The sequence below is a fragment of the Elaeis guineensis genome, chromosome 5 (genome assembly GCF_000442705.2).
Source record: "Elaeis guineensis isolate ETL-2024a chromosome 5, EG11, whole genome shotgun sequence".
Taxonomy (NCBI): Eukaryota; Viridiplantae; Streptophyta; class Magnoliopsida; order Arecales; family Arecaceae; genus Elaeis; species Elaeis guineensis.
In genome coordinates, this window is record NC_025997.2 from 10,677,149 (window position 1) to 10,699,940 (window position 22,792).

Consider the following 22,792-nt stretch of genomic DNA (forward strand, 5'->3'; position numbering starts at 1 on the left):
GTGCCGTTTTTGCTTGGCTTCACTCTTTTAATCCTTCTCTATGTATAGGGTCTTTGCTATCTGGCATTGGCAGTGCTGCTGTTTCCTTTTTACACCGCACATGTGTACCGCTTAGCAAATTAGCTTGCAGGCTGGTTGGCACGCCAAGTTTCACATTTTGATTTCCAACTTCAGTTTGGTGATCGTTTTGTCGGAGAGTCTCGCCATTTGCTTTATGCTGATGCTCAAGGGTTGCTCAACGAATAGGGAACTCCGGATATGCCAGCTCCACTACGATTCCCACCACCGCCCTGTGCCCTTACCTCAATACTTTTCGGGGGGACTCCCAGTCTTCCAAACATTTTCCTTACTCATCGAAATAAAATAAAAATAAATTATAGATATAATTTTATATTCGAATCTATTTAAAAATTATCCACATCTATAACCGTACTTTAAAAAAAAAAGAAAAAAAAAATATATATATAGATAGATAGATAATTATCTAATTTATATTTAAATATCTAATTATATTTACAATTTAATTTAATTTTATATAGTATTTATGATTTTTTTTAAAAAATATATAATCATATTAACATAATTTGATTTACGTTTTATCGAGTAATTTCTTTGATTTTATTGTTATAAAATTTAGGTATTTAATTTATATCTATATTTATAACTAAATTTTTAATATCTAATTTTTATTTATATTTATTTAAAATAAATATAAATACAAATTTTTATATCTAATATATGCATGGTTTCAATCCTATACAGAAAGCGGAAAGTACTTAAATCTCATCGCATGTATTCGCAATCGTATCTCACAGCCGGGAGCATGCGAGTCACGTGCCAAGTACCATCCACCTTCCGTTCCCTTTTTTTTTTTTTTTTACTCTATTGCGGTGCTCGTAATAAATACCGATCGTGTCCGGCACCCACCGATGCCCCGCGGAAGCCTCGCCGCCTTCTCGCCGACCTCTCGCCGTGATCGCAGCTCGATTAGGAGGATACAAGAAGAGGTTTTGATCCACGGCTGTCGGGTTTGGCGGCGATGGCCTCGACGGAGGGATTGGTGCCGATCACCAGGGACTTTCTCGCCCGCTATTACGATAAGTACCCCCTTCCCCCGCTAGCCGACGACGTCCCTCGCTTCACCGCCGAGCTCCGAGGCTTCTCCGACAGCCTCCTGCGGGAATTCCCCCTCACCTCCGGTGAGTTTTTGCTTTCGATCAATGACATCTTTTTTCTTTGTGTCTGGTCGGATTTGCGAGCTTTGGAAGGTGATACTGGTGGAAAAGAAGTGCTTTCTTGTGTTGAATCGTTGTAACTGTTCGCTAGAATCTTTGATTTTAAGTTCTTTTGGCTTTCTATGGATTTTGGCTGTCAAGATTTAGAATAAATTGGAGGGTATTGTGGTATCTGGAACAGTTCTTTAAAAAGGTAGGGTTTCTTTGAGTTTATTGCGCCTATAAAATTCAAGTATCAAGACTTTGTCATATAAGTGATGGCAAAATTGATTTTTTTAAATAATATTGCTGGGATGAAGTTGGAAACGTTTCATCTGCATTGCTTCCAGATTTGGTCATTTGGTTCGGGCCCTTTCACAAGAACTCAGCTGTCGTCAGATTAGGGGAATTCCCAATAGTAAGATGGACATGAAACGTACCTGTACTCATCTGAACTCTGGTTTGGAGGTTGCATCACGATCTCTTGAAGGAATATGGGAAGAATTACGTGATCACGAGAAAGCCAAATGCCCATGTCACTTATAAACATTAATTTGAACATTGCTATTATTGCAATATTAGTTATTAGGGATTTTCTTGACTTTTCAACTTTAGGGATTTTTGTTTTCGGTCAAATTGACAGAAATATGTGATTTTTGAGTCACTGATCATTTCTGTCTGTCTTATAAAGTCATAGATTATGGCTGAAGAGAATCGCAGCTTAATCATGTTCTAGAGTGGGCAGCTTGTTTCAATAGAAGTTCAGGTAGCTACAGAAGTAATGTGCCAAAGTCCTTCATGTGAAGGCAACTTTCTTCCTTTTCAACTCTACCACTAATTTGACTTTCCTTTAGTTAATTCAAATGGTTGATATTACCATGTTTTTTGTTTTAATACTATTATGGTGACTTAAAACACAAGAATTTAAAATAATAGCATTCTTCTTTTTTTAGAAAGTTTTAGCAGCAATTTGTGTTGTGCCATATAAACACATATTCTCGTTTTTACTCTGAAGGCGAGGAATTAGTAGTAAATGAAGTAGACCGTGAACCTCCACGCAAAATTGATGAGAACTTGTGGAAGAACAGAGAACACATTGAAGAAATTCTGTTTTTACTTGAGGATTCTTATCAGCCAAGATTGGTACGATTTCAAGTTACTTGTTATCTTTTATTTCTAGATTTATACTTCATCTTCACATCAAATGGTTCTGATAGTGAAATGACTTTCAAATGTCAAAGTTTCTAGTGCTTTCCTCCTTCAAACCTTTTGCTCTGTTGTAGTCTTCAATGGATATCTTTTCTTTAATGCTTTCATCAGATATGATTCAGTAGAACTTCAAACAAATTCAATCTGTTTGTTACACATTGATGCAGCTTCAACAAAATGCCTCACCTGAATATGTAGATATAGCTGCTGTTTTTGGAGATATTGAAGCCAAGCTTAAAACCACTTTGAAGACACTGGAGATGTTTCAATTAAAAAATGCTGACAATGTATTTAATACAGGTTCGTATGTAATGGTTTGTCTGTAACTATCTCTGTGTAACCCAGAAGCATGCATTAATACAAAGCATTTTTATTTATTGGCTGAGTGATTCTTAGGATTGTCCTCATGTAATTAAATTTATCAGGGTCAGTCAATGATTCACAAATCTTGCCATCGACTAGCTGTGCAATATGGTTGCATGTTTGGGATTTATGCCAGAATTGTATACTCTAGTTCAATTCTGTCTATATCTCTGATGCTTGTTCTTTTGGAAAATAAATTAATTGCAGTATTAGTAGGTACTTAGAAACCTGTTCAGTTTATCAGCAAATTGCTAAGGTGCTTTCTTGACAATTGATCAGGTGGTCTGTAAATTTGCAGTTATGACCTACATGCCCCAAGACTTTCGAGGCTCTCTCATTAGGCAACAACGAGAGCGCTCAGAGAGAAATAGGCAAGCTGAGATTGATGCCTTGGTTAATTCTGGTGGCAGCATACATGATCGATATGCTTTACTGTGGAAACAGCAAATGGAGAGGTATGCCTTTTTTTCTACCCAAGTAATGAGTCATCACCTCTAATATGTGAATTGAATGCACAATCTGAATATATTTATAGTCTTGATTTGTTGAATTTGTGTTGCCCTTTCAGACGGAGACAATTGGCTCAGCTTGGTTCAGCAGCAGGCGTATACAAGGCACTTGTTAAGTACTTGGTTGGGGTGCCACAGGTGCGTCATGCACAGTTTTTTAGGAACTTGATATTATCTTACCGTTCTTACTCTACGAATTGGTACATTGTTTATCAATTGATCTGCTTTGAGTGCTATTATTATGTTTATATTAGGTGTATAGTGCTGCACAGATCATATTACTTTTTAATCATTACAACTTCTCCTATACTATTGTCTTATGATCAAAAGAATTGTTACTGAATAAAATTCAGTTTTCACATGGATTGATGACTATCTCACCAGGCTGATCTACTCATTCCCTGGTTTACATATATGTGATCTATTTATTAGCACCCTGGGCTCTCAGTATTGCCAAGAAAGCTCTTGGTTTGGCTGTTAAAGATATGTTTATAAGTCTAATATATGTTTATGCATGTTCTGTACTTATTTATGTACATGTGTCAAAGTCCCATGCATTTGACATGAATGTTTGCTGTTTACATTGGCTAGTGCTCTAGTACTTAACAACAAAAATAACAGAAATATCATCATCATCATCAACAACAAATTACTAGATTTTATAGATATCAGTTGCAGTGCAAATAAAAATTTTTCAAATGGGATTTCAGCAGGTCATATAAAGTGGCAAAATGCTTTTTGTAGTCCTTCATAATCATTAGATGCCCCTGAAATCTATCAGAGGAGATAATTTAGTTCGTTCAGAGGCCAACTATGTGTGGGAAAAACAATGTTGGGTGATAACATGTTCTAAACATTTAAATGAACATTAAAACCTACATGTGATGTTGACGTGGACATTTTATGACTAAAATATACAGGTTCATGATCAAGAAAACTAGGATTGCACTAATAGAAACAATATAAGAGTTGGCTTAGGTGGCATGATCGCGTGTGTCAGCAATTAAGGAGGTCCTAATAGCAAAAGGAATTCTCATTTGTATGCAAAGGTAAGGGGAAAGGAGGGATGCAAATTGCAGGGCTGGGTTCGAAAGAGTTTTTGTCAGTGTTGAGAGAAACAGAGACCATATACACAGATGTAAAACATTACAAATGAGAAATTCAAGTTTGTTAAGGTCATCTTAAGAATAATTCATCGATAAGTTAATTGTTTTTCAATGGGGTTGGACCATGTATTGAGTTTTAGGTATTTTCAGACAGACATTGTACCTATCTTTTCAATGTTCTGAACAGTTGCCTCTCTTTCCTAAATGGAATTAACCTGTATGCAATGCCTTTTTTTAATATTTTGTGACATGATATGGGCCAAAAAGATATCCTTCGGATTCTTATCTATATTCCAAAAGCCTTATCCCATTTATATGGTATGAAAGTTATTGAATATGGATCATATAATAAAGTTTGAGAATATGTTATAATTGGTTCTTAGCTTAGCGTCAACTTTCAAAGATCTGGTGCCAAGTTCTTTGTTAAATCATCTCTGGTAGTTAGGATTACTAGTTATGCAACCTGAAATAAAGCAATTGGATGGTGACCCTCAGTTTCCTCTGTGTTTTGAATGAGACTGAATGAAGTGGGAGAAGGCGAACTTTGATTTATGGGACAAGGTCTGTGTCCACAAGTTATACACCAAAGAGTTAAATTAGAACAGGGATATAGCTTTGATTATTGTTCTCGGTCTACCACTAATTCAGATTGCAGTTTTCTATATTCTATGTGAGCTATCTAGTTTCAAACTTGCAAGAATAAAAAATGAATGGCTTTCATTTACTTCTAGTCTTAAGTGTGGTACTCATACTATTCTGTTCTTCATGTGTTATTTTGTGTTAAATTAAAAGAAATGTAGTAAATTTCCATGAATTTTAGTATATTTCCAACTGTCTGGCCAGTCAAATCATTTGATCTCTCTCCTCTTTCTTGCAGGTTTTATTAGATTTCTTGCGACAGATAAATGATGATCAAGGGTATATATATTTTTACTGTTATCCTGGAAGGCTGGAACTTACTGATCACTTTCTCATTATTGCTGGCTTCTGTATTTTCTCTACAGAGCATTTACTCTGATTGTGCTGTATGCCTTGTTCATTTTATTGCAAACTATATTTTATTTTAGGCCTTTGGAAGAACAACGGGAACGCTATGGGCCAGCTTTATGTAGCCTTACGAAAATGGTGCTCTCTATTCGACTGTTTATACTTCTTTCTTGGGGGCGTTTTGAGTCAAGAGAACTGTGAGATAGCTTTCTTCCTTAAAAAATTCTGTCCATTACCTCTCTATTCCCAAAAAAATCCTAGGTCCTATATAGTACATTTTTGTACCAACTTCTTTTATCAATATGTTTTGCTTATATCTCTATGTTCCCTGTGTCATGTTGAGCAGACAGATGGATCAGTTATCTGTCGTACAGCAAGCTGTGCATGTCTACAACTCTGAGTTTGAGAAATTCATCAAATTTATAGGGTATCAATTCTTACTTTGATCTTTTTTAAATGTTTTAACTCCTTCTATTGAAAAAGAAAAATTATGCAGTGTTCAGTTATCGAATATCGCTATTTTGTTTCCTATATCAACACAGTCCATCTTTATGCACTTATTATGCTGTGCCATTTTAGGATCTGCAGTTCAGTAATTATTAACAAGTAGTATTAGTGAAAATGTTAAGCTTCTAGTAACTAATAAACTTGGCCATGTTGAGTTACACAGAACTATGAGATTATATTTTATTAGTCTTAGCTATAACATTGATCATCCATTTTGTCGTTTATTAACCTACAGTAATTCAGTTAGTTATCTCTACATATTTCTACCTACCTTCCCTTTTTATTCTTGACACATTCACAAAGAAAAATGTTTTAGTCACATAGAATTTGTTACCTCTTTATTGCTCCTTAATCTGGCAGCTTGTATAGTGCTCACTGAAAATGAACTGTGGGAGACAGAGACATTAGTTCTGTAACCTATTTATGTGAAGTTGCGAAATTTATGTGTTACAATGACATCATTCATTTATTGATGTTAGCGTTTCTTGTTACTGTAGCTTCTGCAGATCAACCTTTATCATGTTTAGGTGGCCTACAGTATATAATCTGTTCCTAGTTCTTACTCTCTTTCAAACTTCCATGTTGAGGAAAGATTAAATACCAAACGACTTAGGCTTCATATACATCAATGGGATAGCTTAGACATGTAGTAAATTAATGGACGAAGCCATGGAAATTTCTAAATTAATTGAGGCATTAGATGATATCAATCCACATACCATGTGTTTAGTTGCAGGACTGTGTTAGTTGCATCCTTCTACCAGGCTGAGGTACTGAAATCTGACATATATAGACATTTATGTGGGTACCAATTTTGGTACAGATACCAGGATCTTAGAAAACCAATAGCAGAGAATATTATTGCTTTTTACATTCTCATAATCTTTTCCTAATTAGACTAAAACATATTTATTTGCCTTTACTTATTGGTTCTATGGTTAATTGTTTGACTACTTCTACAAGACGTGCTTCTTGTATATGTGTCCATACTATCATGCATGTAGCCTTTTCTCGATTATCATTATTATTAACCATACAAAGCATTTTAAAATTTTATTACTTTATTGTAATATGGACCTCAAAACTTATCTGTACATGCATGCTAGTATGACCTAATTCATATAGTCATGTTGTCGTGTCCTATATTCAGGAGTTTGGAGTAGGACACCTTGTATTAGTGCTTCACATCAATACCTGCACTAGAATGCAAGCAACTTAAGAGTTAATTGTACCTAATGAGTCTTCTTGAAGCTAATTCAAGTAAGATCATCTAATTTATGAAGCTAAATTGAAACTGAGGGCATTTGATTTGACTTTCATACTTGTAATGGAGCTGATATTAGTCATACCTATGATTTATCTCGTGCATAAAACTGTAATTTTCTTATATATGGACAAACATGTACATATTGCTATTAACATGTTTCTTGTAACACTTGATGTACATAAGACTATGGTTGGCTTTTTTCCCTATTACTAACAGAGGGCGGGCCTTGGTGCAATGGTAATGTTGCTCCATTGTGAATTGGGTTTCATGGGTTTGAAACATGGAAACAGCCTCTCCACATGTGAGGGTGTGGCTACATGCATCTCCCTCCCTAGACCTCACAGTGCATTGGGATTGCCCCCCCCCCCCCCCCCTCTTTTTTTTGTGTGTTACCAACAAATTCGTGAAAACTTCAACTGCTTTGTTGTTCTTACATCATTCTTGAGATCCATTGCAAGATCATGCATCCGTGAAGCTGCCTACTGTGCGCGATATCTTCATTTTACTAAATGATATGTTATGACGTTGTTGACATTGTTGGACTTTTTCCTGTCCTTTGAAAAAGCTGCTAAGAATGTATAATAAGGGTTTATAAGGCCAACACCAAACATTTGAAATAGGACTGGATGATTGTGGCTATAGTTTGTACTATCGTATCTCATTTTACAAAGGAAGTAAGTGATATTATTTAGACTCCTTTGCTTTTAGTTGAGCTATGTGCTTAATCTTCCCTAGCTTACATAACAGTAATAAATTGATTTGTTTGAACTAATTAGTTCTAACACTTGTCTCTGATATTGTTAGCATTTATATTTCTGATGGTTCTTCAACAGCATGGATGCCTTATGTAATTTTAACAATTTGCTTATTGAGTTATTAGGATTTTGTAGTGTTATATGTTCCTAAACATGGTGCTATCTCTTGGTGTAAGTGCAGATTCAGGAAATTATCATGCTTCCTAGTTGTACTTAGTTGCTTTTCTACATTTAGTGAGATATGAATTTATATTGATGAGATTGCTTTGGAATATTACTTAATTATCTAAAGTGCTATGCATGCCTGGTATTTCTTACATTATTTGACCAGTTCTACTTTTTGCATGAGATTTGTCTAAAAATACATGGATCTATTGCAGTGAGGTCTTTGCAAATTCTCCTTTCTTAATGTCGGCAGAGGATGTAGGTGCTGCTGAATCAAGGTACACTATCCCTCCATCAATAAAATTAAGGCTTGTGCTTATTCCCCCCATATGAGCATTGGACTTGAGGCACAAATATGTGAAATGTATTTTGGGGTTGGGGTTGGGGAGGGAGGAGAAAGCTAATAAATATAATCTGTTTTCAATTTTGATGGTTGGTCCCTTTTTCATTTTCTTTTTTTGTAGGAAAAGTGATGAATACAAGGAAATTATCATTCCTCCAGGAAAAACGCATGAGGTATGACCAGATAGCAAGGTGCATCTTTTATAGCCAAGTATATTTTATGAATCTTTTCTTTTATAATCAAAACTCTCTCTCTCTCTCTGTCTCTCCCCCCCCCCCAAATAAAATTGGAGGTGATGCCAGTACTGTTGTAAAGTTACACAGGAATATCTATTTACTTATTCTCTGAAATCAGCTTAGGTAATCTGGGAGTTGCTGATTTATCTAACATCTTTGTTTTGTTATAATATTGAAATGATCATCAACGATATCATCAACTGTTTTGTTTGGTTTCTGTTCATTCATTATTTTGTCTTTGAACTTTCTGTAGCAGCTTATTGACTTTGTGGATTGTGGTCGGGCCTGCAACAGTATTTCCTTTCCAAGAATTGCAAAAGCCTCATAGGGCTATAATGTCAGGCAATTATATAAAATCAGATGCTAAAAATTACCAACACCAAATTGCAAAGATGATTTCTTTTCTTTCTTTTTTATGGCCAAACCACTATTAGTTTGTCATTGCCTCTGATCTGTGGGACCCTAGGACAAAATCCTCTAAAAGTGAAAAACTGATGATTCTTATTCTTGGAGCAAGAAAATAATGCCACTTCTCACATCCCTTGTTTGTTTTCTTTTCCAGGTTGTTCTGACAGTTGAATCTGTAAATTCATATATTGCTTGGGATTTTGCTTTGATACAAGGGACACTGAACCTGGTAATATCAGAAACTCCTGGTGAAATAATCAGAGTATATTTTCTTTATCAATCACAGCATGCCTTGTTGGCTTTGTTTTCTAATAAACCAAACCCCAGCTAACGCACACATACAAAAAAAAAGCTTGATTTGTTATTTATGATTTGTTTGTATTTGCTACGAGAAATAACTTACAAAAAGACTGTCCTTATATATTCAAGCTCAAGGAAATACTCTTAAGGGATTTACTGATATTATTATATATTTTAGGTAGCATTAAGAACCTCGATTTGTTCAAAGGGATCAAGGAAAAATGTTATTTTGTAAATATGTCTATTATGTGTTTATCCCTTGCAGTATGCAGTTAAAAATAACAATCGAGACATGTCTTGACTGCTTGGATTAAGGTTTCACAATGGTGTTATTCCATTATAACTGACTTCTGCTGCAACCTCTGTAACAGCTGTTGAAGCCCCATCTGTGTGATTTGGGCTTATTTAGATGAAAATTAATCTCTCATAATGACATTATAACAGTGATATAACTGAAAATAATAGATGATAGCAGAATAATAAAGTGTTATTGTCCAGACCACTGTTCCTTCAAATTCAGGGTTTTTTTTTTTTTTTTTTTGAGGAGGGAGAATTGGTACAAAAATTTGTAATATGAATAGAAGCTATTTTATTTAGGGAAATAATGTAATGCAGAATAGTGGCTGTTATAGCAGGAAGACAGTCAAATACTTGCTGCTGTTTAAGTACCTGTCATTAATATTATCAAATGTAACGGACCCCTGTGAAACCATTATATTGGCTGTTTTTACCCATAGTTGTGGATTGGATCATTTTTTGGCTTATGTAAAATAAATTATTAATCCTAGACATGTATTAGGAAGAATGAGTATAGGTATGTTTGCATGGCTTTGATGATCTTATTTGAGCAAGTTCATAAAGGATCAACGAAAATCTTTATCATCAAGCATTTCAATGAAAAGTCTTAGTATTTCTATTATGTTGTAACTTCTTGTAATGCATAGTGAAACCAACACCATCAATCAAGTCTGCCCAACTATGTGGGTAGAATCTTCTTTTGGCATATCTGTGAGTACATATTATTTCTGGTATAGGAATTTCCACTTGAATTTGGTGATCCTAGTCAAGCACCTTGCAGAAAAAGTCTTGAATGGACAAGCATAGAAGGGAGTCTAGACTATGCACAGATGATGCCAAACTTATTTTTGTTAGTGACCATAAACTCCAACTAGGTGCCTAGGTTTTGATACAAGTTTAAGGCATGTGTCCTGGACATATGGACAGCAAAGTGCCCAGACAAGCACCTACAGCTTCTGGTGGCTGTTGAAAGCCTTTGACGACATATGTATGTTGAAAGCCTTTGACCACTTATATATTGCATGCATATAAGTTACCTTCAATTTAAATATTTATGCATTACATAAACACATACATACATTACATACATATGTACATATGTACATACATACAGAGAGAGGTAGATTAGGATCTGGGCGAGTGGATCTCCACTCGGATTTGGTCAAGCCATGATTGGACGATGGGGGTTAATCAATTATTTGAGTTGTTGGATGTGATCTTTTAGCTTAAAACTGCTTACATATTAAAAATTGTGTGATTTGAAGACCACTGACCTATGCCTCAAGTGGTCAAAAAATATGTATTGTTTCGTTATATTCAATCTGTCCCATTTTTAACCAATTAATACATAGTCTAGGGATCTCCAAATGACATGATATTTTGTTAGAGATGATAGATCACTTCCAATGCTCGAATCATCGATGTTGGACTCTCATCCTTCAATTTTGAGCTGACTGAATCTAAGTGGAGATCCACTTGACTGAATCCTAGTCTACTCCTCTCGCTATATATACACTACACTCTTATAGGGAGGAGAGGCTATTTACTCTTATCAGGTCCAAGATCAATAATTGGGCACCCAAATCGAAGATCCACATTTTTGATCATGATCTATACCACTAAAAATGTATAGAAATGAAAAATCACATATGTTAGTAGTCTCTAACTTGTACATCAAGTATATCCAAAATGGATGGTTTTCATTGTGCTAGTATATATTAAATACATCATCAAGCATTTAAAGTGAAAATCCGTCTTATTGATCATAATTTACACATGCTAAAACATATATAGATTGAAATCAATAGATTTTAATGCTCAGATCATAGCAAAACATAGCCGCATATTATTCTAACTATACATTTTTGCACCCATTTGATGCATAGGTTAAAGAAAACCAAAACACATGTTTTTTGGTCTTTAGACATTTTTAGTGGTATAAATTATGATTAATATTATGAATCTTCGATTTGGGTGCTCTATTATAGATTTTCAGCTATTCATAGTCTTAGTTATAGTGCTAATTCAAGTAAGCATATCAGTATTAGCATTCTGTTTTGTTGGCTTGTATGGTTTTATTAGATATTTTGTTAAAATATATGGAATCTAAATCAATGTATAACACTTTAATTTGGTTTTAGTAGTATAGCTCTTGAATCGTGATGGATCAGTTAAATAATTTTCCATGTAAGTTTAAGATAGTTCACCTTATTTCTGGTAAACTAATCTGAATTGACTAAAACAATCTGTTTTAGACAAATAATAAAGAAAGCAACATTATTCTAATGTCATAATGGCACATTTGCATGCTAACGAGTTTGCAGAACAATTGTAAGTTAGATTGCATAAATGAATACTGATTGCTGCAGGACAGTCCTAGGCAACAATCTTGTTGCAGTTCCACCATGATAGGTTTTCAGTGTAATTAGAGATTAGATCTAAAATTTAGAGCTTAGCTAAGATTGATGCAAGGAAGGGGGAGCTGCATTACAATCTGAATTGAGGAAGCCAGTTAGAGGTGTTTTAGTGTTTCAAAGAAGAGTCAGAGACATGGAGAAGGGCAGGGAAGAGTGTACTGATCTCACACTGGTAGAGGAAAGTCCACTTCCTGGGGCCTTGCACCCTCTTTGGCCTCACATTGGAGAGAAGACAATTAGCTAGACGTCCTTCTATTCATAAACTACTGGCCTGTCTACCTTAGAGTAGGCCAGTCACATGGAATTTTGTGTAAAGCTCCCTTCTAGACCAGCAAAGAAGGAAACAATCCCTAAATAATCACAAGGTTGAAATAAGTTATAGATGACTGACAAATCCCTAGTGAATTGAAAAAAGAAAAGGTTAATGCTACTAAACTGGACCTCAAACCTTTCAGTTGACAGTATCTAGAGCTTGGATGCTTATTCTGATGTCAAGTATAGACTTTAAAAGGTTAGGGATCCTCATCCCTATCACTGACATGCATTCAATGCTTGAGCGCACATATACACATGCAGACACATGCACACATATATGACAATTACTGATGCCATCTTGTTTTAAACCAACCGTGAAGCCCCAAATTAACAATTACATTTTGTCCAGGAGTAGAAGACCCTAATGCAGTTTGATTATGTTAGATCACAACCATTTGGTGAACCCCTTTTTTTCATAGGGGTTCCGGCTATCATCCTCTTCATCCTTCTTGTGACATACAAAACCATTTAAATTATCCTCCCTTGCTCAACAATCAGCTACTCAATATCCTCTCTCTTTCTCAGAGCTCACATACATCCATTTTGCTTTCTCTCTTTCATGTGAAACTGGCAGCGATCCTTCTGCTGTGCATGTGGGATCATTTGCTCCTCCAATCTCTCCTTACCTGACACCACCAGGTCCCCCACTGATGCAGGTTTTATACCATCCATTAGCTTAGATGTCATGTTGACACATCTTTTCTCTCTTATACACATTGCATCAAACTCAACATTGCTGATTCATGTGTATGTCCGAAGATAGTTGAAAGGTTAAACTAATGAAAACAAAAGTAATCATAAATCTGCCAGTTCTTCATAATACAAAACTAAAACAAACTTCCAGTGTTTTTATAACCTGACTTTAATGCTCTTATTTAGAATCAAACTAAATTGTCCAAAGCGGACCTAAATTTGTATGTACTTCTATCAGTAGGCTTGAACCCATTTTGTTGTTGTGGTTAAGCCACTTTAGATAACAGGGATCACCTCTGAGATGCTCTGTTAATGCGTTTTTAAATCTTTGCATCCATACCACTGTTCTGGAAACAAGACAAAATTCAGATTGCATCTCCAATCACCATGTCTTCTTCTTTTTTTTTTTTTTTCCTGAGAATACGATCATCGTGCCTTCAAATGCATGTTTTTGATGGAGGTTCACATGTTTCACCACATTAACCCACATATCATCTGGAATTTTATTCCTGTTAGAAGCTTCGATGCCTCAAGCTTTGAAGAGCAAAAATTTCCAAAGTTAACAGCAATAGTGCTGATTGAAACAGTTGATTGCAACAAAAGGACAGAGAGAAATTTTATTTGGTTTTATTGTCCTTAAGTCTCGCATTTTCTGTTGACTGTTTTCAATTCTCTTAACTCTTTCATCTAGTTCTGAGCTGTACCTTCCGACTTGTCCATCACACCAACTGTTTTCCTGCTTTTAATTTGGGAAGAAAAAAAAAATACTAGCAGTAACATCCGTTTTGCATGGCCAGGATATTGGTTTTCATGTGGAGTATCTTAGCCCTTCGGGAGAGATAACAGTAAGTTTCATTTTACACCAGAGTAATATTATCCATCTGCCAAATGAGCGTTGAACATTTTTGTTTCCGTTCATATCAAAATTTTGGTTATACAATGTGCTTCTTGATTTTTGTTTTCATACATGGTTTGCTGCATTTGCTGATTAAGTAAAATTCTGCAGCTGATCTTACCCTATCGACGATATGAGTCTGACCAAGTGAGTTGATGCTGACATTTGTTTTTATCAGGTGATTTAATCCTATCCTTTTTGTTGCCTTTGATCGGTCAGTTCTATCTGTCTTGTTTTCTGTTCACAGGGAAATTTCTGCACAATCTTGGTGGGATCCTACAAGCTCATATGGGACAATTCTTATTCGACATTTTTCAAAAAGGTAGTGAAGCTTGAGCAGTTAGCTATTTATCTTTGATGCTTATGTGCTATGATTCTTTCATTAAGTCACACATCCACAAGGTAGGCAGAAGCAAGTGCTTTGAGGGCTTTAGATTAGTTAGCTAAATTATCGTTGCAAGAAACGGGCCTCAAAGAGGTGTTAAATGTGTTGCTTAGCTCGTGTATCAGGCCAGGGCAACATGTTGTGCACCTATTGGAAGAAAGGCATGTATTTTTCTGTTGCAGGTCCTGCTCTTTTGCCTTTTGCAGAATAATGGGTTCAGCCACCCCTACTTTACTATTTTTTAATGTAAACTACCATATCCATGAGGGTAGAATAGTTTACTCCGGGTTAAAGTTAAGATCTAGTTCTACGTACTTTTCACATTACCTATTTTACCTTTGAAATAAAGTGGACTGTTAGGTCGTATTTGGTGAGTTATTGTTGGGTTGGCTAGTTGAGGGAGTCTTTTTCCATTTTTGCTGTGAGCGGAATGCAGCCTTGGTACCCAAAGCTTGCACCTAAAGTTGGGGAGCCGAATTCAGACTCAGAAAAGCAACAGGGGCTCAGAAGGTTGCGGCAGAATTCGGGCACACGACGAACTTAAACCACATAAGATAGACTTTTGATATTTCTTCCCTTCAATGTTGACAGAGTTTGCGGTACAAGGTGGATGCTGTACCCCCTGTCGTGGAAACGCTGCAGGCTGTTGCTGAATCCGGATAAAATGGTCTTTCTGCACTGGTGGAGTGGTACTTCTATCGAACCGCTCGTTAAATGTTATAATCCAATTCTTTTGGCGTTATTCACTCTGGATTGAAATAATTGTATCACTAATCCTAGGGTTCAGACTTCACAGGTGCCATGTTAACAAAAGCTGTATTCTGTATGCATTAGTATACATGAATTTAACGCCAGATATTGATATTATCTTCTTCCTTGCACTTTGGGACGTTATTTGGTGTGTGGTGCCACACTTCCAGTGGAAGGCTGTTATGATTTCGAGTGGTATTTTATTGTTTATTTCCAAAATTCCATCCTGACTGATGATATATCATGTTGCATCCTTTGAAATGCTAACTATTAGCTCCAGATGGGTTATTGCTGCTACCTACAATTGTAGTTTGATTGTCCAGATAAACATGGAATTTAGTATCTGAAACATTCAGTTTGACATCATACCAAGCATCTATTTTGACGTTGCAGCGTTCAACGCATTTTATCGTATTGCAACACTACGCAAAAACCCCCACTAGTTTTTTTATTGAAAAAAAAAAAAAAACCCACTAGTTGTTAGAAAAACCGACTTAAATTATTTTTGGTGCCGTGTGATGGCCTGGTAAATATTGAACTCAAAAGGGAGATCGGCAAGTGAAACTGTCTACGAAGTTATCTTGACCATTACGTACATATACTCCTGTTTTAGTTTAGTGCATCATCAGCGTAAATTCAGATGAAAAGAAGTCTATCATGGTCATGTGTGAAGAAGATTGCGCATCATTCCTTGCGTAATATGGAACAACTTCGAGCTTTGGTCTTTGGCTGTCAATGGACCTGTAATATGGAACAACTTCGAGCTTGGTCTTGGGCCATGGACCTGTCAATGGGTCGGGTCCGGATCGAACCCGGCCCAGCCCTACCTGCAAGCTTGCCCGTCGCGGACCTACTTCACCCGCGAACCCGATTCGAAATTGAGACGTCATTTGTGAAGAGAGATTCTTCGCGGCATCTCGTCTCTCGGCTCCTCCTCTACCATTGCTGCTCAATGAGGCACTCTGCTGTGCGGCTGCTTTGCCATTAATTCCTTGCCATTGTGGACATGGACGCCAACCATTTTTGGCCACCTCCTTGTCATTGATCACCTCGAGGAGCTGCGCCTCTGTTGTTGCAGTCTTTCATGATCTTGCGCTTTTCTTTTTTTTTGGATACATGCAGGAGGTCACACCACTCTGATATGAGAGCAGCTCATGAAGTCAGAATTAAAAGATTTTGCAGGACCAATAGTCATATCTGGTCCTTCAGATCCAGTCTCCTGAGTACTCTATCACATAAGATGCAATTCAATCTACCGCATGTTCACCTCCCAATAAACATATCGACTGGCATCGCGGTTGAAAGACGAATAGTAGTTCAGATGTTATGGAGAAGTAGATGGGCCTCCAGCTGCTTCGTGTTGTCTCGGATCCAATGATAACGGTGGCAGAATTTTCTTCTATAAACTCCTTTCCATCTGCAATTCCTACCAAATATAAATGATGCATGCCCAGACGGTATGAAGTTCCGCTCTCGGAATAGAAGGCTTAAAAAGATAAGAGCCTTTTACGGCCGGTAATTTGGCATCAGGCCCCGGATGACAAAGGCCGCACCACCTCTACCATTCCGGACACTGGCATAAAAATTTACCTTGATAAATCCCGGAAAAGGGGGCTCTCAGGATATAAAAATAATCCCTTGGATCACTGCAGGAGCAGCATGCAAGTCCCAAGAATCGGAGATATCAAGGTACAGGTCAGTAGCATCAAAATAGCTATACTCCGTAATCAAGTAGATAGCTCTCTCTAACATCCGATGTGCAGGTACCACCTCACATTTGAAGACTAAGTTGTTTCTAGAGAGCCAGATCTAGTAGGCTATATAAGCCTTTCTATCCTTTTGAGTTGAGGTCATTCTCTCAGCCATACTCTGACGGATCATGTCCAAAAAGATCTGCAGCCAAGAGCCACTACTCGCCTTCTAAGACTGGCCGCCTACCCGCCCTCCTCCAAATTAGTCTCGTTCTCGAACAATGTAGAATAGCATGCTCCATCAATTTGTCCTCCAGCCTATAGACTGGATAAAAAATTGGAAGCTCCATGCCCCTATTCCTAAGAAGCATGCGTATCGGAAGCTGGTCCCATGCAAGCTTCCACAGAAAGAGCCTCACTCTAAGATGGGCAGCCACTTTCTAAATTCAAGCAGATCCCTCATAGGAATCTTAGGGTAACATGAGTGGCCTTATACCCTCAAATTTTGGCTGCGATGGATCAAAATCGGAGTGGCGAGGATTCGATCAGCGAGTGGGCCATCAAAAAATCGGATGACATCTTGAGCTCTCTAGTTCCTACCATCGACAATGAATAAGTCGCAGATATGCAAATGATCATCCATCTCATTGCTGACGTAGGTCGGCCAGCAAAAAAGAGGCAGGCTGGAAATTTAGATATCCTAGCTCACATAAATTGAAGTCCTATTCCCAATCAACCGTCTAATCTAGGTTAGTATTGTGGACTGTAGGCACAAATCTCCTTTCCGATGAAGGAGCATCCGTAAATAGCCTGGATCTAAGACCCCTGACTCCACACTCCATTCCAAGCCTTAATCATCTTGCTACACAAACAGTCGGGTCAGATAAGGAATCTAACAGCATGTCTGATGATCTTGACCTCCCTCCTGACTAACAGGGACTGAATCTCAAGACCCCTATCCCTCATAGGTTAGTAGATCGCCTCCCAGCATAGTAGATGGATTCCATAGCCATTATACCTTGAACCCCATAGGAAGTTGCAGAATTACTGCTTCAACCCTCTGAGACAGAAACTCGATGCAATTGTATTTGCCAAGAGGTACACTGAGATGGAGCTTAATGCTAATCTCATAAGAGTCGTTTTACTCATCATGGAGAGGGCATTGGCTTGCCATCCTTAAAGACAATCCCGAACCCACTACTTCATGGGCCTGCAATTGACCCTCCGACATCACTGCCCTGTGATAAGAATACCCAAATAGAGCAAGGCCCCAATTTGCTCCTAGGAATCCCCAACCTCTTTGATTCACCTGCTTCATCTGGATTTTTGTCTGGGACTGAAGATGATCGTGGACTTCTGCAGATTCACAAGTTGGCCAGAGATTCGATAGTAGGTTTCAACAATGGATATAAAGCATCTCGCATTTCGGACCAACGCTTAACTAATAAGAAGACAGTCACCTGCAAAAAAAAAGATACGAAAGTGGCTGAGCCCCAGGGGTGGGCTAGTAAGGCTCCAACTCTGGCCTCTGAATTGCCTCCCTTAATGTTCGAGATAGAGTATCAGCATATAAAATGAATATGTAAGTAGAGAGAGGACAACTTTGATGAAGTATGATTGTCGAGTGAAAGAATTCCATCGGAGCACTATTAATCAGAATAGCAAAAGTCGGGGTCTCCACACAATCCATGATCTAATCGATCTACCTATCCTAGAAGTCGAGCTTTTGTAGCGTCTGCGATAGAAAGTACCAGCTCATTCGATCATACATTCGCTCCATATCTAGTTTGATTGCCATAAGGCTTCAACGAGCGGGTACTCACTGTAAATCATGCATAAATTTCTGGATAAGTAAGATATTGTCGGTGATGCAACAGCCGCTAACAAAAGCATTCTAATCCTGATTGATCAGATGGGGCACAATCAGCTTCAGCTATCTGATTAAGACCCTACAACACACCTGGTAGAGAGTAGTACTGAGATTGACCAGTGTGAAGTGCCTCAGGGTAGATGATTAGGATGCTTTGGGATGAGGGTGATCAGTGACTTCTTTCGCTCCTCTGAAAGGCCCTTGAACTTGAAAACTATCTGCACCATTTCTTCTTTGACAATAGGCCAATACTGACAAAAGAAGAGAAAAAATCCATCCGACCCTGGGGTCTCATCCTTTCTGAGAGATCAGAAGGCCCCATATACCTCTTCGATAAGTATGGGTGAGTTAGGGCCTCATTCTCCTAATCAGAGACATAGATCATAGGCTGAGCCCTCTAGAAGGATGTGTCTCCATCCAAAGGCAAATTCTAACAATATCTGAAGAACTAGAAGATCTGCCTTTTGATCTTCTCACTGTCATTCACTGCTCTGCTATCACTCTCCCTCAGCTGTCTGATATGATTGGTAGACTTCTGGATTATAATAAACTAATGAAAAAATCTGATATTCCAATAATCTTTCTTGATCTACTAAATCTTAGATTTTTGCCTCCACAGCATCTCCTGTAGTCTTAATGAGGACTAGTTCAACTAGAGCTTGTGACAAAGCTCCCTCAAGTTAGACTCCTAGAGGCCTCCTCCTAATCCTCTCTCAACTGCAACTCCTTAATGTCCACCTCTACTTTCTCAATCTGTCTGAAGATGTCATCAACCTCAAGATGGTTCCACCGAAGGAGTTTGTGTCTGGCTAACTCCAATCTTCAGATCACTTGATACCTTGCATCTTCATGGACGGCATCCTTCACACCTCCTGAATCAGATCCTATGATCTCGGATAGAAGGTCCAGAACTTTTTGAACCTAAACAGTGTCTTGGGCAAGCACGAGCTATCAGTGGTGATAAGAATTGAGTAGTGATCCGATGCAATGCTCGGGAGTTATTGAACTTGATGCCCCAAGAACTGCTAGAGCCACTAAGTGGTAGCAAGCACCTGATTAATCCTCTCTCAAATCCTAGTCATCCCCTATCCATTATTGTATCAGATAAATCTAGGACTAGAGTAGCCAAGATCAATCAGACCTACATTGCCAGTGAACTCTCTGAATTTTTTAGAGTCAATGTTGTCCACATGCTGCTTGCCATCCATCTTCTCATGGGACCCATAATGCAATTGAAATCTCCAGTAATAAGAAAAGGTAAACCCTACGACGTCATCCTGAAGATCTCAGACCAGAGCACCCTTTGCTCCCTATAATTGATGCTCATGTACACTCCAAATAGAAGCATCCAGTGTGCTCTGAGATGACTAAAGCCACATGCTACTCATATCTATGGAAGACATTCATCATGACCGATCCGTGATACCACATCATTAGGATCACCTCCGACAAGCCCCCAGACTCCATTACGTAGGTGCTCCATGCTATTGGAATCCATTGTCTAGTCTGGACGAGACTTACCTTAGAGAGTTGGATCTCAAGTAAGATACAAACGTCAGGGCCATGTTGCTAGATCAATCAACCAAAGTTCTATTGGAATAAGGGCTTCCCCATCCCTCGGGTGTTCTAGATCAGTAGCCTCAGAGAGATGACTCGTGGGGAAGGGGACCTACACCTATGCCTCCCTCAACATGAAAACCTGCCTCAGTCCCAACAACCATCAAGTCCATCATCGATAGGCTCACCCCCTCCTTCTAGATGGTCTGTCTCAGTTTGGTAATAGCATCCTCATGGGCAACATCCTGGCCCCCCATCGGTGCATGCATGTGTACCTGGTCCTCTTCTTTAGAGGCACAGGGTCACTCTCCATCCTATGCTCCATCTCTTGCTCAGACTTTTCCTCCTCAGTTAGGCCCTTTGAGTCATAAGCCACCTCCTCCATTTGAATCGATGCTTCGCCTTCCTCCCCAGGGGTCCTAGCTAAGAAAATAAAGACACCAAAGCCTCTGGTGCCAATTGTCGACTCAATACGAGCCTCTGAAGAGGCCATGGCTTTATCATTGGCTCTGTTCTTCCTCATAGAATCTTTTTTTGGGCCTCTTAAACCCCAAATCACAATCATTGGGCTTGATAGGTGCCCATCCTGCATCAAAATCAGGAGGTCGAGCACACTTTGGGTTGGGTTGAGCCCACCCTCAAAGGAGCCCCAACCCGCGTTCAGAAGGGCCCATGCTCGGGCTCAGCCAGTGGGCCAAAATGGTTGGCAGGCAGGCCCCTGCCCGAGCTCAGGCCTGCGATGCACCTCGCACCAATCTCCGCATCCCTAACATCAGATCTGGCCATTGATTCAAGCCTGGATCTGATGGAAGATCATCACCATATGATCTTGGCTGGCTTGATCCAGCTATTGGATATGACCATTGAGTTAGCCCAATTCGAGCCCACACATGCCGTCTCTGATCCGAGTCGACTCCCCTTCAGCTTCGACTCATATGGAAGAGTCGACTCGGCCCTCTTCTTCCTCATGCCCATCGAAGCTTTCATCCCAAGCTGCCACCGTCGAACGGCCACCAGCCATGACCCCAAGTGCGGCCCCTTAGTAGCCACTCCCATGTCCTCTTCAACTCAGATGCCATTTTTCAAGCGCAGACTAGCCATTAAGTCTTCATCTCCCCCTCTTGTCGGGCATGCCTCCTCCAATAAGTGGAAGCAACTGCATTAGAGGTAGATGCCGTCGAGGTTCCATAAATAAACCTCTACCAGAAGGGCCGTTAGGACTCTTGATTAGCACTACCCCCAGCCTCAACAGTCGTGAGAGATCAACCTTCATGCACGTTCGAGCGAAACTAAGGTGCCTCCACTCCATCGTGCACTCGTCCATCAAGGACAGCTCCTTGACTAGGTGGAGCCCTTCTCAAATCGCTGCCTCTCTCCAAAATTCCACTAGGAGCCACGATAATCGGATCCAAATCAGGTATAATTCGATAGCTTCCTCCATCGAAAAAAAAATCTGACTGCCACAGCTCCACCACCTACACCTGCCGGGCGACAACCCACGACTGATGGAAGATTAGGTCCCTCTCCCCAGCCTCCTTAAATTGGAAGAGCATGAAGCTCTTCTTCTGCCCGTAAGCCACCACCTCCTCTTTTTGCTCTGCCTATAGTCAGAACTTTTTAGCCACCAGATCCGCCGCCATCCTTTGGCCAAAGCTCCTCGCCACCGCCACTGAGGCCGCTCAATTCTCCAAATCCTCTCTTAGAACCTCCTCCGAGAGCTTGACCATCTTTGGAAACCACTTGATGAGCTCGTCCATGTCCTTCGGTAATGGCTCCGGTGAGATCCAAATGGTGTGCCCTTGCATCACTCTCCTTCAACTTGACTTCGGCTTATCCCCCACCTTCGAGGCCCTAGGACAGTCCCATTGGTTGCTCGATATCTTCTTCAGTGTTGATGCATGCTACAGCCTAGCAGATCGCTGGCAATCACATAAGAGGCCGTAACGATAATCTCAAAGCACTCACAAAGATGCATAACGGCCACTGCTCAAAACCCCTAGTCAAATTATACTTTAAGCTTACTACCTATGTTGCTTCATTGCAGCCATCACCATCCACAGCACTGCTGCTTCCGTTCTCTTAACCGTTCGCTCCAACCTTGGCCTTCAGTCAAAGTTGATCGGAGGATGGTCCGTCAAATCAAGTTTAAAGTTGGATAGTTGAGTCCTCATCTCGGGTTGTGTAATGGTTCGGGCCAGATGTGCAATTGGGTTAGATCCAATATATCTACAAAATACTAAGGAAGAATAGGAATTAGATTTTGAAAAATTGGGATATTATCACTCCCTCTTAAGATTGAAATAAAAATAGAATTTTTTCAAACTGAATAGCGGGAATCAAAGTCACTCATTTCGATTCTTGTTTAAACGTCCAATGCTCCCGAACCAGACATACTTTAATACTTTCAACTTCCAGAGAGGTGGGAACGCTGGAGGGGGAGCGTGTATTGCGGCCCAAATGTTGCCTGGCCGTTCCTGTTTTTCTCAACGGACATCAAGTTTCGATGCCCAGCGACACACCCGTACCTTCCCGATATGAGTTGGAGGCATTTGA

The 22,792-nt window shown here is 39.1% G+C and overlaps 1 protein-coding gene across 1 annotated transcript; it reads left to right on the top strand.

The window, feature by feature from the left end:
* Window positions 1–898: 898 nt before the first annotated feature.
* On the top strand, window positions 899–15,238 carry LOC105044884 (uncharacterized). Its single transcript, XM_010922949.3, has 15 exons — window positions 899–1,199; window positions 2,230–2,357; window positions 2,591–2,723; window positions 3,085–3,241; window positions 3,355–3,433; window positions 5,279–5,319; window positions 5,469–5,585; window positions 5,735–5,815; window positions 8,298–8,360; window positions 8,547–8,598; window positions 9,224–9,298; window positions 13,889–13,936; window positions 14,098–14,133; window positions 14,234–14,308; window positions 14,963–15,238. Exons 1-15 carry the CDS (start codon window positions 1,040–1,042, stop codon window positions 15,032–15,034), a joined length of 1,317 nt encoding a protein of 438 aa, XP_010921251.1. The 5' UTR covers window positions 899–1,039; the 3' UTR covers window positions 15,035–15,238.
* Window positions 15,239–22,792: the final 7,554 nt, after the last annotated feature.

Bases quoted from the DNA above. Each gene is read 5' to 3' on its own strand.
- LOC105044884 (XM_010922949.3), top strand. From the start codon at position 1,040: ATGGCCTCGACGGAGGGATTGGTGCCGATCACCAGGGACTTTCTCGCC. The intron at 2,724-3,084 runs GTTCGTATGTAA...GTAAATTTGCAG, and splicing joins TGACAATGTATTTAATACAG to TTATGACCTACATGCCCCAA. The intron at 5,586-5,734 runs GTGAGATAGCTT...CATGTTGAGCAG, and splicing joins CGTTTTGAGTCAAGAGAACT to ACAGATGGATCAGTTATCTG.